The sequence below is a fragment of the Plecotus auritus genome, assembly GCF_963455305.1.
Source record: "Plecotus auritus genome assembly, chromosome: 6".
In the NCBI taxonomy this organism is placed as follows: Eukaryota; Metazoa; Chordata; class Mammalia; order Chiroptera; family Vespertilionidae; genus Plecotus; species Plecotus auritus.
Window position 1 is genome coordinate 178,318,527 of NC_137773.1, and position 20,033 is coordinate 178,338,559.

A 20,033-nucleotide genomic window follows, 5' to 3' on the forward strand; every position below is an offset into this window, starting at 1 on the left:
TCCTTTTCAGATTGTGTTTTGTGATTGTGTGCCTGTCCTCACTGAATGAGGGCCCAGGCTGGGGAGGTCAGTGAGATCTGGGAGAGCGTGATGCATTTCAGAGAGCCAAACTCCACTTTGTCCTCAGAAACGAGGCTCTAGGCCAGCGCCCTAAGCGAGTCTGTCTCCTGTGGTCTTTGTAGCCATCTTTTCGTTTTCTGGGACTTGAAGACAACAGTCACCTTTGGAATGTCAGAGAGCTGGTTCATAAACCAGAAGAGATTGTTAGCTTTGTTCCTTATCTTTGCTGGGGATCCTTTGTGTAAAGTTTACACCAGGCACCTTCAGCCAGTTGATTCTGACATGCATTCTGACACATGCAAATCTAGGGTGGTTCACTCTAACAGTGCTCCCCATCTGCTGTGTGTCTCCCGAGTGCTTAGAGCAGAGGTGGATCACCGACCACCTCCCGAGCAGGAGCAGCTGCTCGGCCAGTGTGGGGGGCTCGCCCTCTGCAGAGCGATGGCCTGGCCCCGTGCCCGGCAGTGTGCCTGCTGGAGACAAGCAGAGAGAAGGCGCACCCCTGGGCTTCGAGTACCCAGATGTGTAGGGTGAGTCACATCTTTCTTTAAGAATAAAACGATGGGCGTGGTGAAGGTCATAGGTGATGAATGCTAACGGATGACAGTTTCACTTCTTCACTAGACACTGAAAGAGGTTACTTTTGGGGGTGAGGTCACTAGTGGTTTGGTAAGGGGAGCTAGCTGGCTACCTGCCTTAGGGTCTAGGTTATAACCTTCAACTTCAGAGGCGGGCTTTTCCAATGAGGCAGACTTGGGTGATTAGAGTGCCACCTTTCCTGTTGCATTCCTTCCTCCCACCCCAACCCGTGTTGGCTTATTCTAAATGGGAAGGGTAATGGGTGAGGATGGATTTAGAACAAAGGAATACAGTTTGGGGCTATTTCATCTAAACTCTAGATGAGCCAGACAAAATACCTCTTCCCCCAGCAGAGAACACTTTTTTAAAAATATGGTTTTTTAATTGATTTTTAGAGAGAGAGGAAGGGAGAGGTATAGAGAGATAGAAACATCGACGAGAGAGAAACATCACCAATCAGCTGCCACCTGCAGATCGTGCCCATAACTCCAGGCATGTGCCCGGACCGGGAATCGAACCAGTGACCCCTTGGTTCATGGTCGACACTCAACCACTGAGCCACACCAGCTGGGCCAGTGACTAGATTGCTTATGCTTCCCAGATCCTCGGAAAAGAGTGAAATAATACTGAGATTTTGCTTTTCTGAAAACCCGCTTTTCCCTACATCTTTGGGTGTGCTAGCCCTTCCCCATCTGGAGCATCTTCTGTCACAGAGCGAGCTGGTCCTCGCATTTGTCCGTGTGCCGGCTGCTCGTTTTCCTCTCCCCGCTACCCTTTACCTGTCCGCTGTCGATGTCTTCTTATCTGTTTTGGGGGCTGGGAGTTGTGCTCTCGGATTGTAGGTGGAGGTGGCGGGAGAGAATGTTTATATTGCTTCCGACTTTCCAATGTATTTAATGATATTTTAGCTCTGCTTCAATACAGCAATTATTGCTGTAAAAATAATTGCAAGTTATTTAACCACTAAGTGCCTTAGTGTCCTCATTTTAAACGTAAATAATATACCTACATGCTAGAATTATTCAACATATTAATCAAATTAATATGTGTAAAGTGACGAGTATCTGAAATATAAGCACTCAGTTGATGTTGAAGTGATGCTGGAGAGGAATCCTTGTTTTTTCCTACAAGTCATACCCAATGTAGGTTTAATATTGGGACTAGAATAGGAAGCTTAAAGTTTTACAATAAAACAATTGTTACAATTATTTTTTACTGGCATTAAATAATTCTGAAAGTTTTTTTGTTCACTTGTAGTGAGATAGCGAAGAAAGGGGAACATTCTGTAGAATAAGTGATTTTCAGAAATGGTCAGTATGAGCTGTTTTCCCCCCATGATTCTTTCTGTTGCCCAGATAGTGAAAATAGATCTTGTTTCCTGGGTTATCACAGCTTGTAACAAAAAGCTTTTTGATAAAGTTTGCTGTTAGGTCAGTGGGATGAGGTCATTCCTTCCTAAGTAGTTGTAATGTCAAAGTATTTGTTGAAACAAAGCCTGCTGGGTAGGCCAACCACACAATACCCTGACTTTGTGGTTGCGCAGGGCAGGCGTGTGGGTTTCTGTGTGACAGAATACACTGATAGGGAAGGTGAAGGCGCTTGGCACAGTCCCGGGCACTCTGGCTGGCCACGTGCAGAAGAGATTAGGGTGATAAAGGGGTTCAGGATACACTTAGGGTTGGAACCTGGGCTCAGGCCTTCCTTGAGAGGCGATGAATTAATTGAAAACAGAGTAACTCTTCTACGTTGGGATTAGTGCATCTCTAATTAAAAATGAAAAAGACATTTTGAAACGAGAGAGGTGGATGCCATGGAATTGTACACTTTAAAGTGGTGGTTTGTTCTGTACATTTTACTTCAATTAAAAAAAGTGTTAAGGCCAACGGGGAGAAAAATGGATTACTCACTTTTCTGTACCAAATTAAATTGTACACTTAGGAACGTTAACCAAGGCTTCACCTTCACATCGGGGATATTGACTAGTGGCACAATGCAAGAATTGAGAGGTAAATACGAGACAAAAATCTGTAACACATAGGCATGACATTTAGAAAAAGGATAGCTATTTGGTACTATTTCTGATAGGTGGACAGGGCTGCCTTACCTGTGGACCCTGGAGAAAGTGAAAGCATTCTAACCTCGTACAGAAAATGGTCGGGATTGTAATCCCCTTATCTCTCACTTGCTTCCTGCTGTGGAATGAATGTAGGACTGAGAGGAAATCCTGGTTCCAGTTGAGACTCAAGGATGACCTTGAACAAATACCTTTGTTAATGCCCTTGGCCCTTTTCTCACTTATAAAATAAGGAGGTTGGATTCAGTTGCCCTTTTTAAAGTCTTGTGATTCAGCTGGAAGTATTAGATACACATTGCTAAGTTGTTTTGTTTCTCTGAAAATGAATAAGTCCTTGTTAGCGATGGTCTGTGAATCAACAAGGTTAAGTTGGTTTTCCAGAGTACCAGTGGCAGGGCCTCAGGTTTGAAGCTTTAGTGGAGAGCCAGTTTTCAGTGATCAGAGACTTGGAAGACACTTTTTTTTAATTCTCACCAGATATTTTTTTTTGGCAAGAGTGGAAGGGAAGGAGAGAAAGAGAGAGATAACATCAATTTGTTGTTCCACTTATTTATGCATTCATTGGTTGATTCATTCATTGGTTGATTCTTGTATGTGCCCTGACCGGGGATTGAACCCACAACCTTGGCTTATTGGAATGATGCTCTAACCCAGTGGTCGGCAAACTCATTAGTCAACAGAGCCAAATATCAACAGTACAACGATTGAAATTTCTTTTGAGAGCCAAGTTTTTTAAACTTAAACTTCTTCTAACGCCACTTCTTCAAAATAGACTCGCCCAGGCTGTGGTATTTTGTGGAAGAGCCACACTCAAGGGGCCAAAGAGCCGTATGTGGCTCGCGAGCCGCAGTTTGCTGACCACGGCTCTAACCAACTGAGCTACCCAGTCAGGGTCAGATTTGATTTATTATTATCATCATCATTATTATTAGGGTTTCTTTTGGAGGGAGAGAGGGAAGGAAGGAGGGAAGGAGTGAGAGAGTGAGCGAGAGAGAGACATTGATCCGATGCCTCCTGCACGCATCCAGACCAGGGATCGAACTCGCAATCCAGGTATGTGCCCTGACCAGGAATGGAACCTGCCATCTCTGGTTTACTGGACAGTACTCCAACCGCCTGAGCCACACCAGCCAGGGCTGTGGTTCTGGTTTGGAGAGGAAGATTACAGAGGTAAATGCCATTCCATCATGTCATGTCAGGGTACATCCTGTCAGCATGACCTCGTTACATGCCAGTCTTGATCACCTGGCTTAGGTAGTGCTTGTCAGATTTCTCCTTGTCCTTCCTTCCCTTCCTGTCCTCTTCGGAAGGAGGTCACTGTGTGCCGCTCACACTAAGGACTCGGGCTTGGTGGGTGTCCCCCCGGGAGGGTGGGTCCATGCCACTCTGGAGTCTTTCTTCATGGAAGATATATTGATTCAGTCATATCAGTGTGGGTTCATCAGTGTTAATTGTGTGTATATATATATATATATATATATATATTACGTTTTTATTGACTTTTAGAGAGAGAGGAAGGGAGAGGGAGAGAAAGAAACATCCATGATGAGAGAGAATCATCGATCAGCTGCCTCCTGCATGCCCCACACTGCGGATCGAGCCCGCAACCCAGGCCTGTGTCCTGACTGGGAATCGAACTGTGACCTCCTGGTTCATAGGTGGACGCTCGACCACGGAGCCATGCTGGCCGGCTAATTGTACATTTTTGGTTACACTCCAATGCCAGCGTTTGCTGCTTATGTTCCAGCTTTGGTCATTGGAAGCTCTTTCAGTTGGCTCCTGTGTTCTTTGCGCATGCCCCTTTAATTTTTTAAAGTAATCTCCTAGCTTTCTTACGTGACAAGATGCTTCAGGCTCTGCTTGTGTATTTGCTGCCCCAGTCCTAGATTTAGTTCCTGCCCCGAGGAACTGGCTCCTTCACCAGAGGATGGTATTGGAAACTGAGACCTGAGCACTGGGGTGCTCATTGCTCACTGGAGTGTCCCTTAACGATTTTAATTAAACTATTTGCAAGGAATGGAAATGCCACATTTATGGGGAAAATTAGGTTTGTTCCTAATTTAGACATTTTTCTCCCAGTCTTTTCTCTTTTGTGCCTACTTTCACTATGGTTCCATTGCAGTATAGTAGTACTAAGTCTTAAAAATACTTTAAAAGTGGCATTGCACTAGTGGTCTGTAGCTGTAACATACAGGACTTTAACCATTGAGGTTCCTCAGTTGGGAAGTATGAGCATGCGTTCTTGCCTTTTCCTTAAAGCGGGGGGGGGGGGGGGGGGGTCGGGACAGTTCTTCAGGTCCTTGACTAAAGCTCTTGGAAAAGGACAGCGGCTGTTGCTTCCTAGGAAAGGAAGACCTTTTGGATGTGTGGGCCAAGTTCTGATTATGCTCTAAAGGAATTACCACTGAATAGTAGGTGGCTTTTTATTTTATTTTTTATTTAAAATTTTTAATTTAAAAATTTATTGTTTAAAAATATATTTAATTAATTATTTACAGAGAGGAAGGGAGAGGGATAATAGTTAGAAACATCGATGAGGGAGAAACATCAATCAGCTGCCTCCTGCACACCCCCAACTGGGTATGTGCCCGCAACCAAGGTACGTGCCCTTGACCGGAATCGAACCTGGGACCTTTGAGTCCGCAGGCCGACGCTCTATCCACTGAGCCAAATCAGCTAGGGTGTAGGTGGCTTTTTAAAGTTGTTTCTCTTTCTCCCATCTTTCCTGTATATCCACTTTGTGCTTAGTTAAACCCAGCCACTAAACCCTAGCCAAAGTCTACTCCCGTAAGAACTGTTTATGATTAAATAGCTCTCGTGCAGGAATCTCTTACTAAACTCCTACGTCCCCTTACAGCTGAAGTGGGAGAGAAGCGGGCTTGGAATAAGATTGTGCCACTACCCTGAGCGGGTGCGCACCTGAGGCAGTTCCTTCTCAGCTCCCGTTTATTGTTGCTCAGTGGCAATGCATGCTGGTTGTCCCATCTTTTTTTGAAAGAAGCTGCCAATCTGTATTTTCATGCAAAAATGCCCGGTTTTTGAGATGGTGGCACAGTTTTTCCAAAACACCGTGTGGGCCGCTGCACTGCGGGCCTGTTTGGTCCTGGCTTTCCCCGTGTGCAGGTGGGCCGGCACTCCGCCGGAGGAGCTCTGGGCGGGTGGCATGTGGAAGACCTTGGTGCCGATGGTAGCTTTGCCACTCACTGGCTGGGTGCCTTTGGGCAAGGGGGAACTCTTTTGTATCTTACTTTACTAGTTGTAAAATAGGAGAGGAAACTAGGTAACTCCAGGCGCCCCCTTACTCTTCATTATTTTAGTTTTTATGCACGTACTTTTTCCATTTTAATAAATTTTCTGGGTGAATTGGTTAATGAGAGGATGTACGTTTTAAGTGTACAATTCCATGAATACATCATCTGTATATTGTGTGTGTGCGCCCAAGTTGTCTCCTTCCGCATCATATGTTTGACGCCCGTGGCCCTCTTCAGCCCCCCCCCCCCCCCATAACCACCACACCTTTGTGCCTGCGTTTTGTTTGTTTGTTTTTTTGTTGCTTTCTGACTTTATCTCACACATGAGGGCAACCCTTTGCTTCTTGTCCTTTTCTGTCTGACTTACTGCGGTTAGATGCTTTATGCACGTCTTCGCTCGAGCTGTGAGGCAGTGAGCAGCCGTGACTCGGGATGTGAGGACGTTTGAGCAGTCCCAGCCTTCAGTCACGGGGAGCCGTGCTTTCTCCGGGAGCAGCTTGCTGTAGGCTGCGGAGGGTTCTCGCTCTCCTCCCCTCTCGGCAGGCTGCTGCCTCAGTCAGAATGGGGCAGATGTGCCCTATTAACGGATGATGCATTTTCTGTTTCTGTTTCTTCAGGTAAATGGTAAATTGACTAATGCGGCGAAAGCTGTATTGATGGGTGTGTTGATAGGTGGGGGTGTGGGGCGTAGATGTGATGAGTGGAAATAGTAAAGCTGACAGTGGACATTATCTTCTTAGTTATGGAGAACATATCACTTTTAGTTTGATTTGTTCCGTTTTATTTAGGCTGATGGATTGGTGGCAGCTGTGTAGGGGAGTAATGATATTTGGTGTTCGTTGCTTAAATGAACGTCCTAAGATCACAGGATGACGTCTGTGAATTACTCTAACTGCAAATCTGAAAAACTGCATTTTGGAAGTTAGGCTACAGAGGTAAGAAAAGACTGTTACCTTCTCTGACTCAGACTTTTTTTTAACCAAGAATGTGGTTTCATAGGAAAACAAATTCTTTTAGAAAAGAGTAAAGGCAATGGAAGTAAGTTTTCATGTCCTCTAAGAATACAAGCTAATGATATTTACTTTACATATTGAGGTCAGCCGTCACATGCTTGTAAAAATATGTCCCTTTGAAAGGAGACATAGGTACTACTATTCATAATACTTTAAACAATAAAAGTAGTATGTCCATTTGATTCGGGGGTTGTCCTTGGAATAAAGTGTCTTGATGTAAAATGATTGGGTCAGGAACATACCTCTGTCCCGGGAACAGTCTAATTCCTGTTCTGTATGGATGGACAGAGTTTTCAGAGAAACCTTTGAACTTACTGGGATGTAATATGAGCTTTCATAATTTAGTCTTTTATGGGAATGACTAGCTATTTACAAGGAATTCAATCCTCTGTGAGTCTGACAGAAATTTAATCCTAAATCTTTATATAGGAGTCTAAACTGATGGGATACTGGACAGGTAGGTTTTATGTTTTACACAGTAACTGCAGGAATCTTGGACAAAACATTTGAATTTGGTATTATGGTCCAATATATCAGCTGACGTTGTGTAGTTTTTTATAAATAGACATAGTTATAAATGCTCAGGAGAAGAGAATACGTACAAGTTATATAAAAGGTTTCTCTCTTCAGATGGTAGAATTTGCTCTCCGCTTCTAATGACATCAGTTTAGGTGCTCCTAAATCAGCATACTGGTTTTTCTAAAAGGTGTGTGAGTGTGTCTGTGCCTAATAAAATTCGTACTTTCAAAAACGTAGTGTGTGGCATTTAGTGTTAAGGCAATTCTTACAAAGATGCAGTTTTTATAGGTCAGCAGAGGCAAATATCAGTAATTTTTATGGTTCCACCTAATAATTAAGTATTCAGTACATTTTGTTGACCTGAACAGTCAAATCATAGTCAAAATGATAGGCTTAGCCCTAAGCTGGTTTGGCTCAGGGAATAGAGCATCAGCCTGCGGACTAAAGGCTCCGAGTTCGATTCCGAGTCGGTGCCTGGGTTGTGGGATCCATCCCCCTAGGGGGCGTGCAGAAGGCAGCTAATCAAGGATTCTCTCTCATCATTGATGTTTCTGTCTCCCTCTCCCTTCCCCTCTGAAATTAATAAAAATATATTAAAAAAATAAAAATAAATAAAATGATACGCCTAAAAAAGACTGTGGATAATTCTCTTTATACAAATTAAGCGAGGTGACTTGCCCAAGATCTTATATCCAAGGTCTTATATCCAGCTGTGACAGAGTAAAGAGAAGCCAGATGGCCTGCCAATGATGAATTACTTGAAATCTGAGTAATTGTGAAAAACTTGGGATTTTCTTCTTCTTCTCTTATAGAAAAAAGGTATAATCAGAAGCTATGTATTCAGAAATGATCACAAATACCACTTCCACGTGATATACTTACGTAGTATATAATACTTTAAATATACTCCGTAGAAAATGAGGGTAATAGAGTAACAGATTATATAAGGTTTTATGTAATGTATTAGTCTGTTGTGATATATGAAATCTCTAATAATTTCAGCCACATTTTACTGATACATGTCCAAATGAGAGAACCAGTGTCTGTCATAGTAATTGGGATGGATGTCTGTAAGATTTTCACAAGCATTTCTGTAGAAATTTAAGGTCCCTCATGTTGTACGGGAAACTGACTACTGCCTTTTTTGTGGTCTTATAACAAAAGACGAACCTGGTTCTTCTGTTAGAGTAATTTTTGGAAAGTCTCTTTATCAGTCGTTTGTTTTAATTTGTAAAATGAGGAAGTTAGATATGTAAGATCGTCGTATTAATTGGGTAATTAATGCTATCTGCTGTAGCTTATCTAACATTTTAATGGCTTCACACAATTAGGGCTTATTTCTTTTTAAAATTTTTTGATTTTAGAGGTAGAGGAAAGGAGAGAGAGAGAGAAACATCCATTTGCTGTTTCACTTATTTATGAGTTCATTGTTGATTTTTGTATTCGCCCTGATGGGGGATTGAACCCACAGCCGTGGTCGCAAAGGTTTATGTCTTGCTTCCTGAGATGATGGAAGAATTCCGGTTCCTTCCATCTGGTGTCTGGGAGCTTCCACTGGACCCTTGCTGTTTACTTGGTTGAGAGCAGAGAGCACCAGCAAGGACGAGCTTCTTTCGTGTTGGGGTGAAGCACGGGACTGCATCTTGCATTCCACTGACAAAGCCCAGTCAGATGGCTCCGCTTATCACTGTCAGGGCGGCGGGGGGCTACGGGGGGGGGGGGGGGCCCTACGGGGGGGGCCCCCCTAGGTGTGCGCTCCCAGAGAAGGACGGGACTGGCCCTGAGCACAGGCTGCCACACTCCGTGCGGTTGGCACGTTCCTCGATTCTAGACTCACCACCAAAATCTTTCTCCTGATCGTGATAGGGTTGTAGCTTCGATTACTTAGAACGTACTCCAGAGTTTCTTGGAAGAAATTTAGTTTGGAGTCTTTGTAATTTCAGTTTGTAAACTCTTCGGTGCTTGCTGTATTTAGGAGTTTCCTCCCCCAGTGGTCATATCATGTTATTTTCTTTTGTGATTTCATTTGTGGTTTAAACTATTTTATTTTATCATGCCTTGCTTATTTTTGAAGGATTAAAAATGCATTTATGCCAAAAATCTTCCAGTGCTCGTTCAAGAAATAGCATAGGATATTGAACAAAGCCGATATCAGAGCCACCAAGTCGTTGTCTACCCATGTTAAGTCTGTCAGCCCACTAGCAGAAGGCAGAACAGACAACCTTCATACTCTCTTAAAGGTCAGCACATGCAGACTTGCAACCGATAGAGAAGGCACATTCCAGTGAGGAGGCAACATTCCCTCCGCTTTCTGCCCACTGAGGATTAGACTTGGAGAGTCAGCAAAAGCCTTTGGCTTTGATTTCAAAAGCTGCTGTTTTAGAATTAGCCCCCACCTCCCTTTTTCTGTGATACAGTACATATACACCCTTTTGTTTTTATTTTTTTAATATATTTTATTGATTTTTTATAGAGAGGAAGGGAGAGGGAAAGAGAGTTAGAAACATCGATGAGAGAGAAACATCGATCATCTGCCTCCTGCACACCTCCCACTGGGGATGTGCCCGCAACCAAGGTACATACATACATGCCCTTGACCGGAATCGAACCCAGGACCTTTCAGTCCGCAGGCCGACACTCTATCCACTGAGCCACACTGGTTATGGCCATATACACCCTTTTACACCTAAGTACCAAATGTAATTCTTCATGAGTCTATCTGGTGTTAGTAAATCTGATGAGAATGTTCTAAGTATTAAATGCATTCTTTTCTTAAAAGATATAATGAGCTCAAAATAATGCCATAGTACAGGTTGCATTGTAGTATTTGAATCAAACGTTCTTGCTGAGTTCCCCTCCAGTAACCTCCCTCTCCCCAATTTTTACTTGTCTTTTGTTCTTGTTGCTAGAAAAATGTATGGCATCTGTACACATAGGTAAGGGCTTCCAGCTTTTGAAAATTATACTGCTTGTGGAAAGGCTAATTTTGGACAGTTGATCCTCAGCCAGTTTCTCAGTGGTTATGTCTCTCTCTCATATAGATGTTTCTCTCTCTCTGTCTCTCCCTCTCCATTCCATTCTCTCTCTAAGTTAATGGAGTCCGGCTGGTTGTAGATTAGGGGTTGAGCATCAACCCATGAACCAGGAGGTCACAGTTCAATTCCTGGTCAGGGCATATGCCTGGGTTGTGGGCTTGATTCCAAGTAGGGGGTGTGCAGGAGGCAGGCAATCTATGATTCTCTCTCATCATTGTTTCTCTCTCTCTCTCCCTCTTTTTTCTTCTCTGAAATCCATAAAATAAATTTTTAAAAAGTCAATGGAAATAAATATTCTAGGGTGAGGAATAACAACAACAACAAAATTTAGATAGTTGTTTCTAGACCCAATGCATTGCCATCATCCTAACTAGTGACCCGGTGCATAGATTGGTGCACATTGAAAGGAAATTAATTAGGAGGTGGCCAGCCGGTGGGGAGGACTGGGCGAGATGGGCCGGACACGCCCTGGAGCCAACCTCCCGTGGCCCCTTCCTGGCCAGCCACACCTGGGGTGGTGCCGTGGCTCGAAGGGCGTCTGCGGAGTGAGTGGGGTCCTTCTGGCAGGGGGCCGAAACCGGCTCTCCGACATCCCCCAAGGGGTCCTGGAGTGCGAGAGCTCCCTCCTCTCTGGTTCCAGGGTGCGTCACCTGAGAATTGCCGCTGCCAAACCATGGCAGCTTGGCAGCTCCTGCGTTGAGGCCTGCCCCCTGGTGGTAAGTGCACATCATACCTACCGGCTGGTCGGTCGCTTAGCCTTTTCTATATATAGATGGTGCCATTACTTCAATACTGTGGCTTTCCTGTGATTCTGTATTCATTTGTTGTTTTACTGGAATTTGTGCTGAAAGTTCATTTTCAGAAAGCGTTTCTGGAAAAGAAACGTTTTGGATTTATTGCATGTTTGAATTTGCAACTTGGGCTTCACTTGATAAATGGGCTGAGATAAGACTCTAGTTTAAAATTTGTATTATTTTTATTTTTTTTAAATACATTTTTATTGATTTCAGAGAGGAAGGGAGAGGGAGAGATAGAAACATTGATGATGAGAATCACTGATCATTTGCCTCCTGCATGCCCCCCACTGGGGATGAGCCCACACCCCGGGCATATAGCCTGACTGGGAATGGAACCATGACCTCCTGGTTCATAGGTCAGTGCCCAACCACTGAGCCACGCTGGCTGGGCTAAACTTTCAGTTTTAAAAGGCATCACTCCATTGCTTCCTAGCATTTCGTGTTGCTATTAAAAATCAGAAGACAACCTGTTTTTCATAACAGGTACCACTTGGGGAACTTTCTTTTTGTTTTTCCTTTTCCACTTCCTGTCCTTGTCTCTTAGCTCCCTCCACTGTCCTTGTGCACGCAACCTCTCCTTTCTGCTGTGATGTCATATGTACCTTTAAAAAAATGTTCTTATTGATTTCAGAGAGAGGAAGAAAGAGGGAGAGAGGGACAGAAACATTAATGATGAGAGAATCACTGGTCAGCTGCCTCCTGCACGCCTCCTACCGGGGATCTAGCTTGCAACGTGGCATGTGCCTTGATTGGGAGTTGAACCGTGATCTTTTGGTTCGTGGGTCAACATTCAACCACTGAGCCATGCTGGCCCGGCATCATATATATCTTTTTTATATAAAATATATATGCAAAACTTAAAGAGTAATAAAAAGATAAATTTTCATGAATTTACAACCCAGTTTACAAAATTGGACTTTCCTAAGCTCCTTGTTTATCCCTTTCCTATTGAAATTTCCCCCCAGAGTGTGTCACTACCCTGAATTTGGTGCCCTTCCTTGTGTTTAATAGTTTGAATATAAATACATGACTCCTTTAACACCATGTAGCACCATGTTGAGGGGTATATCTGTAGTTAATTCATTTTCAATGCTGTATTGATTTTATTACATTAATATAAATTTTTTTACATTAATATAAATTTTAATCTATTCTCTATTGATATACATTTGGGTTGTTTTTAGATTCTTGTTACGAATAACGCTACTCTGACATTTTTGTACATGGATGCAGGAGTTTATCTAAGATACATATCTAGAAACAGAAAGCCTGGGAAGGAAATGTAGAAATTCTGCCTTATAAATAATGACATACTGTTGTCTAAAATGATAATCAATTCATAGCAATGCATGAGAAGTACCATTGCTGTTCATCCTTTCTGACACCTTTGGCTTGCTTTTCGTCCTCTTAATGGTATATTTGAATGGACTTAAATTCTACCTTTAATGTAGTCCAGTTTACCATTTTTAGCTTTTTATGGTTAGTGATTTGTGTGACCTATTTAAGAAATCCTTGCTTACCCCATGATCATAAAGATATTCTGCAGATTACCTTCTAAAAGCTTTATTGTTTTATCTTTTACTAGTGGCCTGGTGCATGGATTCGTGCACAAGGAAAGGAAATTAATTAGAAGAAATATTTTAATATTGCTATTTGCCCTTTCTCTATAATAGAAGTGTCAACCAAATTTACGATTGACAATGACAGCCCGAAACACACGGGTGCGATTGGTGCCAGCGAGAGCTTTGTGTGTATCGCGCATGTGCGAGTCAACTTAGCCTTTTACAGATATAGAATAAACTTGCTTAATTAGACCTGCTTTCTGACGTAGCTAAACTTTTTCCAGCCCAGTGAAGCACCCCAACTCCTCTTTCAGGTAATTGTCAGCAACACAGCAATAAATATCAACATGAAGCAGATTATTATTGTGGATCACACAGGGAGAACAAAGGGTAAAATATTTAACTGTATCAGTGTCTGACTATATTCAGTGCAGTGAGAAAACCTGAAGTCATTTTCAAGGTCCATCATTTCTTACTTCTTTTCAGTCGGGTCAAGTTTTTAAGCTTTCTAAATCTCTGTTTTCTGGCTAATGAAAAGAAAATAGGATTCTACTGAGTCTCCTATCTACCTACTCCAGGACTTCTGTGAGGATCAAATGAGACGAGGCAGGGAAAACGCTTCACAGACATTTGGTTAAAGTGTAAAATGTTTGCACCTGGCTGTAAAGCAAGTCGTGTTCCTGGGCTGAAGAAACTCCAAGGAGGCTAGTCGCTAGGGAGAGGAAGCCGGGCTTTGCTACGTGACGTCATTACCTGGTGCCCATAGCGACCATTTGCAGGCTGGTCTGGGCTGTGGGCCACATTTTGCACCATGGGGGCTCGGCATTGTTGGCTGCGATTTGGTGGGCTGTCGCTCAGGGCTGGTGGTGGGGCCTGTGTCCCACTTGGGGGAAGCCGAGTGTTGCTTTGCCAGTGCCAGATCTGCGGCGCTGTTTCTCTGTAAATGGCCAGTGCGCGTCATGACTGCTTTTGCGTTGAGTGTCTGCCCCCTGGTGGTCAGTGTGTCATCGTGACCGGTTGGACGGTTGGAGGGACCCTTACCATATTAGACCTTTATATATATAGATGTTTGGGACTGCCATTCACCGGAACTGATCTTTGTATACAGTGTGAGGCAGAACTCAAAAGACATTCCCCCAGTAACTGGATCTCCCATTGACACAGCACCATGTATTAAAGAGAGTCCCCGCACCGCGCACAGCGCCACGTCTGTCCTCGGTGAAGTGTGCGCATGTTGTGGCTCTGTTTTGAACCTGTTCTCTTGTGTTGGCCTCTTCCTTGATGGTTGTGCCGTATACAGTGTTATTAGATGCAACTTGTGTACTGAGCTGTTCACGCTGCGTGTCCTTACTGATTCTTGTCTACGGGATGTGTCAGTTACGGGGAGAGGTGTGTTACCGTATCCCCCTCGGAAAAGGGCTCATCCGTTTCTCCCCGCACTGTCAGCTTTATGCATTTTAAAACAGCTCTGGTGTTGGGCTGTACAAGCTTAATATTTAATGTTGAGAACTCCCCTTAGCGAATTAAGCTTTTTGTTACTTTATTTCTTTTTGCTTAGAGTCTATTTTGCTTGGGATTTATATGCCTGCTCCAGTCTGCTGTGCTTTTTGGTGACACAGGGGATCCTTTTGCAGTAGATGGTGCTGGTGCCCTGTCTAGATTCCCTTCACCGTGGAGTGCACACTCCCCGTCATTCCCTCCCATCCTGCTAGCGGGTTAGCTGCCTGCGGCCCCAGCAGGGAGACGCCCCCTCCCCAGCAAAGCTTGGGACGTTCTGTCCCTCCCCTCAGCCATGACTGCCTGACGCAGGGCCCCTCAGACATGGCGTACTGCGGCTCTGATCTGCAGCGAGAAGCTCACTTTGCTTGATGGAGAGGCTTTTCTTACATGAGACGGTTTTTAAAGCTGACAGCCAGTGAGGTGTGAGGGCGCTTCCCTCTCTCCCGTTACCACCTTCTCCAGACCGAGTCACCCTGAAATTACATAATGGGTTGTCCTTGGGCAGATGTGAGCTGATGCTATAGAGACTTAACATCTGAATGACGTAAAGTCCTGATCCTTACCGTGGTGCTAACTCATGTCGATGGCGGCAGCAGTCTGCCGTCTGAAAGCCTAGTTGTTGCTGCACGTTGCATCATGTTGCTGTGTTCTCTGCAAGCAGAGCTATTTTTATTGCCCGGCCTCATGGGGACGAGATGAGCAGCGTGGAGCTGGCGGTGTGGTGACTGCCCGTTGGCTTCCTCTCCATGATGGCTCTGGCATGGGTTTGGAAAGCAGAAGGAATGAGGTAAATGTTCGTAAGTAGTGATGATCCTTCAGTCTTGACTCGATTTATTCTTTTTCCACTTCTGAAGAGTGTTTGTCGTTTTGACACGTCCGATTCATTTCCAAGTAGACCTTTAAAAAAACGTGACTCCGTGGCACCGTTTGAGAACCGTGGAGCTGGTCCAGAGGGCAGCACGGTGGGTCTGTGCCGGCTAGAAGAAGCACAGGTGCTGAGTGTGGGTTTTGAAGGGCACCGGGAGAACTGATCTGAAAGCTAATCACGGAGGTGATAGGGTGTGGACCTGCATTTGGAGACTTGGACAGACAAGGAGGGGGTGGGGAGGGCTTGCTCCGTGGCCAGCAGTGTCAGCATGGTGGGGCGGGAGGGAGCCTTCCTCACCCTCAAGGTCGGGGCTGGTCTGACAGCACGGGGACGTGAGACAGTGAACGAGGAAGACAACCAAATTTAGTACAGACCTGTGTATGGGAGCCCCGCGTGCACGAGAGTCAGAGCCCCCACACGCCCGGGAGGTGCCGAGACGGGCAGGGAAAATGGGTACACAGGACCCCTGAGCGGGGGATGAGGTCATGATGCCCCAGGTCACTGCAGAGAGCACATGTTGAGGAATTCTTAGTTTTCCCTGCCGTGTAGATAGGTAAGGCCATTTCTGATTTTAACTCTTACCCAGGCCCGGTTCCTAATTTAACTTCTTCTAGATAAGGAGGCAGCAGACGTTTCTTTTGAGTCCTCAGGTTCGGGGTGCCTTTAGCTCAAAGCAATCCGTATGCCACAGAGGCACACATTAGGGTGGCTCGTTCCGAACCTCTACAAAGTGGTGATGTCTGGCCTGCTTGTAAAATGGCAGTTGTCTCATGCCACTAAGGTGTAGGGTGACCCTACATGGAGCCCTCATTGATGGTTGTGACAGGTGACAGGACTGGGTCTTGTAGGGTTGTGTGGCTTTGATAACGTACCAAAGAGTTTGCATTTCTTCCATTTTCAATTGGCATTAGGGTTCTTTTAAATCAACTGGGATGTTCTCTTGGTGTTAGGACTCTTCCCAACTGCCTTGGTCCCTCGGAGAAGAAAAGATGGGGCAAATGTGTCAGACGGAGGCAGAGTCTATGAAATGCGAAGGCTCGGCCTGTCTTGCCGCACCCACTGTTTCTGCTGCTCTCGTCCCTCTCGGCTGGTGCTGCCAGGCCCAGCCCCGGCATATGTGCCAGGTCGCCCCTGCTCTCCTTTCTGCCCTCTGCAGGCAGGGAGCTGGTGGCTTTCAGCTAGCCTGGAGAGAGCTGAAGGGGTAGAAATCAGTTTTGGGTAGGTGTAAGCAAACTGATTTTTTTTTGTCTTGGACTGAGGAAGAGTACCTGGGATGAATAGTAAAGTTTAAGAAAACACACTTTCTCTTTTTCCAGATTGGGGCATCAGGCATTGAGAGTCCTCTTAAACTTTGCCCCCCTCTCTCTCTTTTAACTGAGGTGGAATTGGAGAGTCACCCGGCAGGATGGCTGCATCAGACATGTAAGTGCTGTGTCATTGTCTCCAGTTCTGGCCACATAGCCAGCCCAGCAGACTGGGTCACATGGCTGACAGTGGGAGGCGTCTGGTGCGATGATTATTCTGGGAGAAATAGATTTAAATTCACGTAGAAATGTGACAGACGGGCGCCTTGTTAGAGGTCTGCCCTGCATTCTGGAGGCCTGACTGCCAGCTGCCCGCGTAGCTCCCGGGAGCAGGTAAGCGAGGCTTCGCGTCTCGTGCTGCAGGTGGTGTGGCGTCAGGACGTGTGTGCCTGTGGGTGCAGTGTTTGTGTTCAGAGGACAGGGCCCCCTCAAACAGCGGTTGGAAAGGAGCTCTTTGTTGGGGGACTACCTGGAAAGAAAACGTCTCAGCTGGGCGACGGCCTCCGCTCTTCCAGGGAGGAGGGCTCTCCTGTTGCTGAGAGCACAGGACCGACGGGAACCCTGCCGAGCCTGGGAACCCCGTTCGTTGGTAACAACACAGCTTGTCCTTGTCGTGTACGGGGAGGCACCTGGGGGTAGACCGTTACTATGTTCTCCTGGAGTTTGGGGTTAATTGCTCAGGGCAGTCAAGGTGTTGCTGAACTGTCTGTTGCCATTTGCCAGTCTGGGTCTGAGGATGAGCAGGAGAAGTTCAGATTAGCCTGGGGGATATATGTGCCTCTGAGGGGCAGGAGATGGTAGCCGAGTCCCCTAGAGGTCTTTCATGAAGATGTGGTTTTACTTAGAATAAAATGTAGTTTGGGCCCTGGCCAGTTTGGCTCAGTGGATAGAGGGTCGGCCTGTGGCCTGCGGAATCCCGGGTTCGATTCTGGTCAAGGGCATGGACCTTGGTTGTGGGCACATCCCCAGTGGGAGGTGTGCAGGAGGCAGCTGATCGATGTTTCTCTCTCATCGATGTTTCTAACTCTCTGTCCCTCTCCCTTTCTCTCTGTAAAAATCAATAAAATATATTTTTTAAAAAAAATACATAGTTTTGATTGAAAGTATAAATCAAGGTTTTCCAGTTAATTAAATTAAAAACAGAACACAGCTGCCAGCAAACAAGGGTCAGCTTGATATGCCCTAGATGTCTGAAGGGATTGATATGCCCTAGATGTCTGAAGGGATTGATATGCCCTAGATGTCTGAAGGAATTCATCACCACAGATCTGAGGAGTGACGTCCCCATTAGTAACGGGAAGCTTGCTGGGCCACCTGAGAAAGCCTCGGGGAGAATGGGAGTCCTCACGATGCAGGCTGTCCCTCCCCGTGGTGCCGGGTCAGAGGTGGTCCTCGCAGCTCCTGGGCCTGGCTGGTTTCCCGGTGAGAGGCCGCAGACTCCCACACGTGTGCTAGGTGGCAGCTTGGATGGTGGCTTCATGCAAAATTCCCTCCTGTGCCGCATCATGGTGACACGTCCCTTTCTATTGCCTTGCTTTACCCGTTTTCGAACCCTCTAGAATGCCAGAGCGTTTCACTTCAGACACGCCGTCAGAATGAGGAGCAGTGTCGGAGGTGCTACGTTGAAAGTGTTCTCTGGGTGCCGGGTTAAATACATGGGCTTATTAGAAGAAAACATTAGCCCACATATCTTTCCCGTTCTGCGCCTTGTCCATAACTCAACCTTCTCCCCCACCCCCCAAAAAAACCCACCAGGACAGATAATCACAGAAAATTGAAGTGAGCATTATGAGCAGTCTCCTACTTTTAAGAATTATTATTAAACATTTATTTATTAAACTAGAGGCCTGGTGCACAGAATTCATGCCCTGGGGCGGGGCTCAGCCTGGCCTGCGCCCTCTCACAGTCCTGGAGCCCTTGGGGGATGTCTGACTGCCGGAGGGGGAGAGGCTCCCGCCACCGCCGCTGCACTCGCCAGCCGTGAGCCTGGCTTCTGGCTTCTGGCTGAGAGGTGCTCCCCCTGTGGGAGCGCACTGACCACCAGGGGGCAGTGCCTGCATTGAGTGTCTGCCCCCTGGTGGTCAGTGTGTGTCACAGCGACCGGTCATTCCACCGTTTGGTCAATTTGCATATTGGCCTTTTATTATATAGGATTGGTTATTTGAAACTCAGAATACAAAGTTTCCCTTCGATAATAATGCTATAAATGAAAATTTTATTTCTAAACTACCGTAGTCCAGGTTATTGAGAAGAACATTTCTTTTTTCCTTCAAAAATTGTCAGGAGGCGGTATTTTGAAAGACGTCAAACTTGCCCTTGGCCATGGTATTACCTCCCTTTTTTTACTTTTTAAAGTTTATTTATTTCCTCCTTCCTAGGGCCGACTTGCCCTCTCCTCCCAACTTTGATATCTTTTCCAGATCGGCTTTGTTCCCTGAAGTATTCCGTGTTGCTAAATTAGTTTTCTCCCTTTTCATACTAACCCAGAAACTCAGACACTTTCTGTGGAATTTATCTCTGGAATCAGGAGGAAAGCTACTAGATAAGAAATGTCTTTGTATTTAACCCTTTCTCCCTTTTATTTATTTTATTTTTTAAAGTATATTTTTATTGATTTCAAAGAGGGAGGGAGAGAAACATCAGTGATGAGAGAATCTTTGATCGGCTGCCTCCTGAACCCGCCCACTGGGAATCACGCCCGCCACCAGGGCATGTGCCCTGACCAGGAATTGAACCCTGACCTCCTGGTTCATAGGTTGATGCTCAACCCCTGAGCCACACCTGCCAGGCTATCCTTTCTCCTTTTTGAATTATGAATTAGGATTCTATACTTTTTAAAAGAGAATGCTGGCTATCAAACGAATCTTGGTAGAAGTTTGGCTAATGTAACAATAAAATAAAAATACTATAGTGTTAGGAACAGGGACTGCTTATGTTGATGGAAATAAGGCTTCTGTTCTTCCTTTTCACGCGTTTTCTTCTTCCACGTTAACTCCAAGCAGCATCTTGGGGGGGAGGACAGAGGCGACAGCAGGCCATTTGCAAACTTGATGGCTGATTTTTCATCAGAAAGAGAGAGCAATGTGTGTAAGTCAGATGTGAACACTGGTTGATCTCTGCAGGCCTAGAAAACGTTGTCAGTTCAGTAATTACTTCTGATTTGTGATCTAAAGTAAACCATGCCACGAGAAGGTGCTTGTGACCTCATTGTGTATTCTTATGTGCGCCGTGTGAGTCCAGAGCTATGAATAGTGAGGGGCAGTCAACAGACCAGAATTCCCTCCTGTGCCGCATCATGGTGTCACGTCCTTTGCTATTGCCTTGCTTTACCCGTTTTCGAACCCTCTAGGACACCAGAGCTTCACTTCAGACACGCTGTCAGAATGAGGACAGATGTCTGAGGTGCTCTGTTGAGACTGTTCTCTGGGTGCGGTGTGGGTTAAATACAGGGGCCTCTCCTCTGGCAGAACG

The 20,033-nt window shown here is 45.4% G+C and overlaps 1 protein-coding gene across 17 annotated transcripts in view; it reads left to right on the top strand.

The window, feature by feature from the left end:
* The window catches only part of MAP4 (microtubule associated protein 4), a 120,256-nt gene that overhangs the window by 19,032 nt on the left and 81,191 nt on the right, over window positions 1–20,033 (top strand). For 3 of the 17 annotated variants that reach the window (XM_080676118.1, XM_080676136.1, XM_080676124.1), the window contains exon 1: window positions 16,643–16,680. The exons of 2 other annotated variants lie outside the window; for them this stretch is intronic. In XM_080676118.1, the coding sequence (XP_080532244.1) occupies window positions 16,664–16,680 (17 nt within the window). In that variant the 5' untranslated portion in view covers window positions 16,643–16,663. Of the gene's footprint in view, window positions 1–6,440; window positions 6,582–6,764; window positions 6,900–16,636; window positions 16,681–16,769; window positions 16,896–20,033 lie in introns of those variants that run through there. 12 more of the 17 variants (XM_080676119.1, XM_080676121.1, XM_080676122.1 and 9 more) reach the window with 9 other exon arrangements.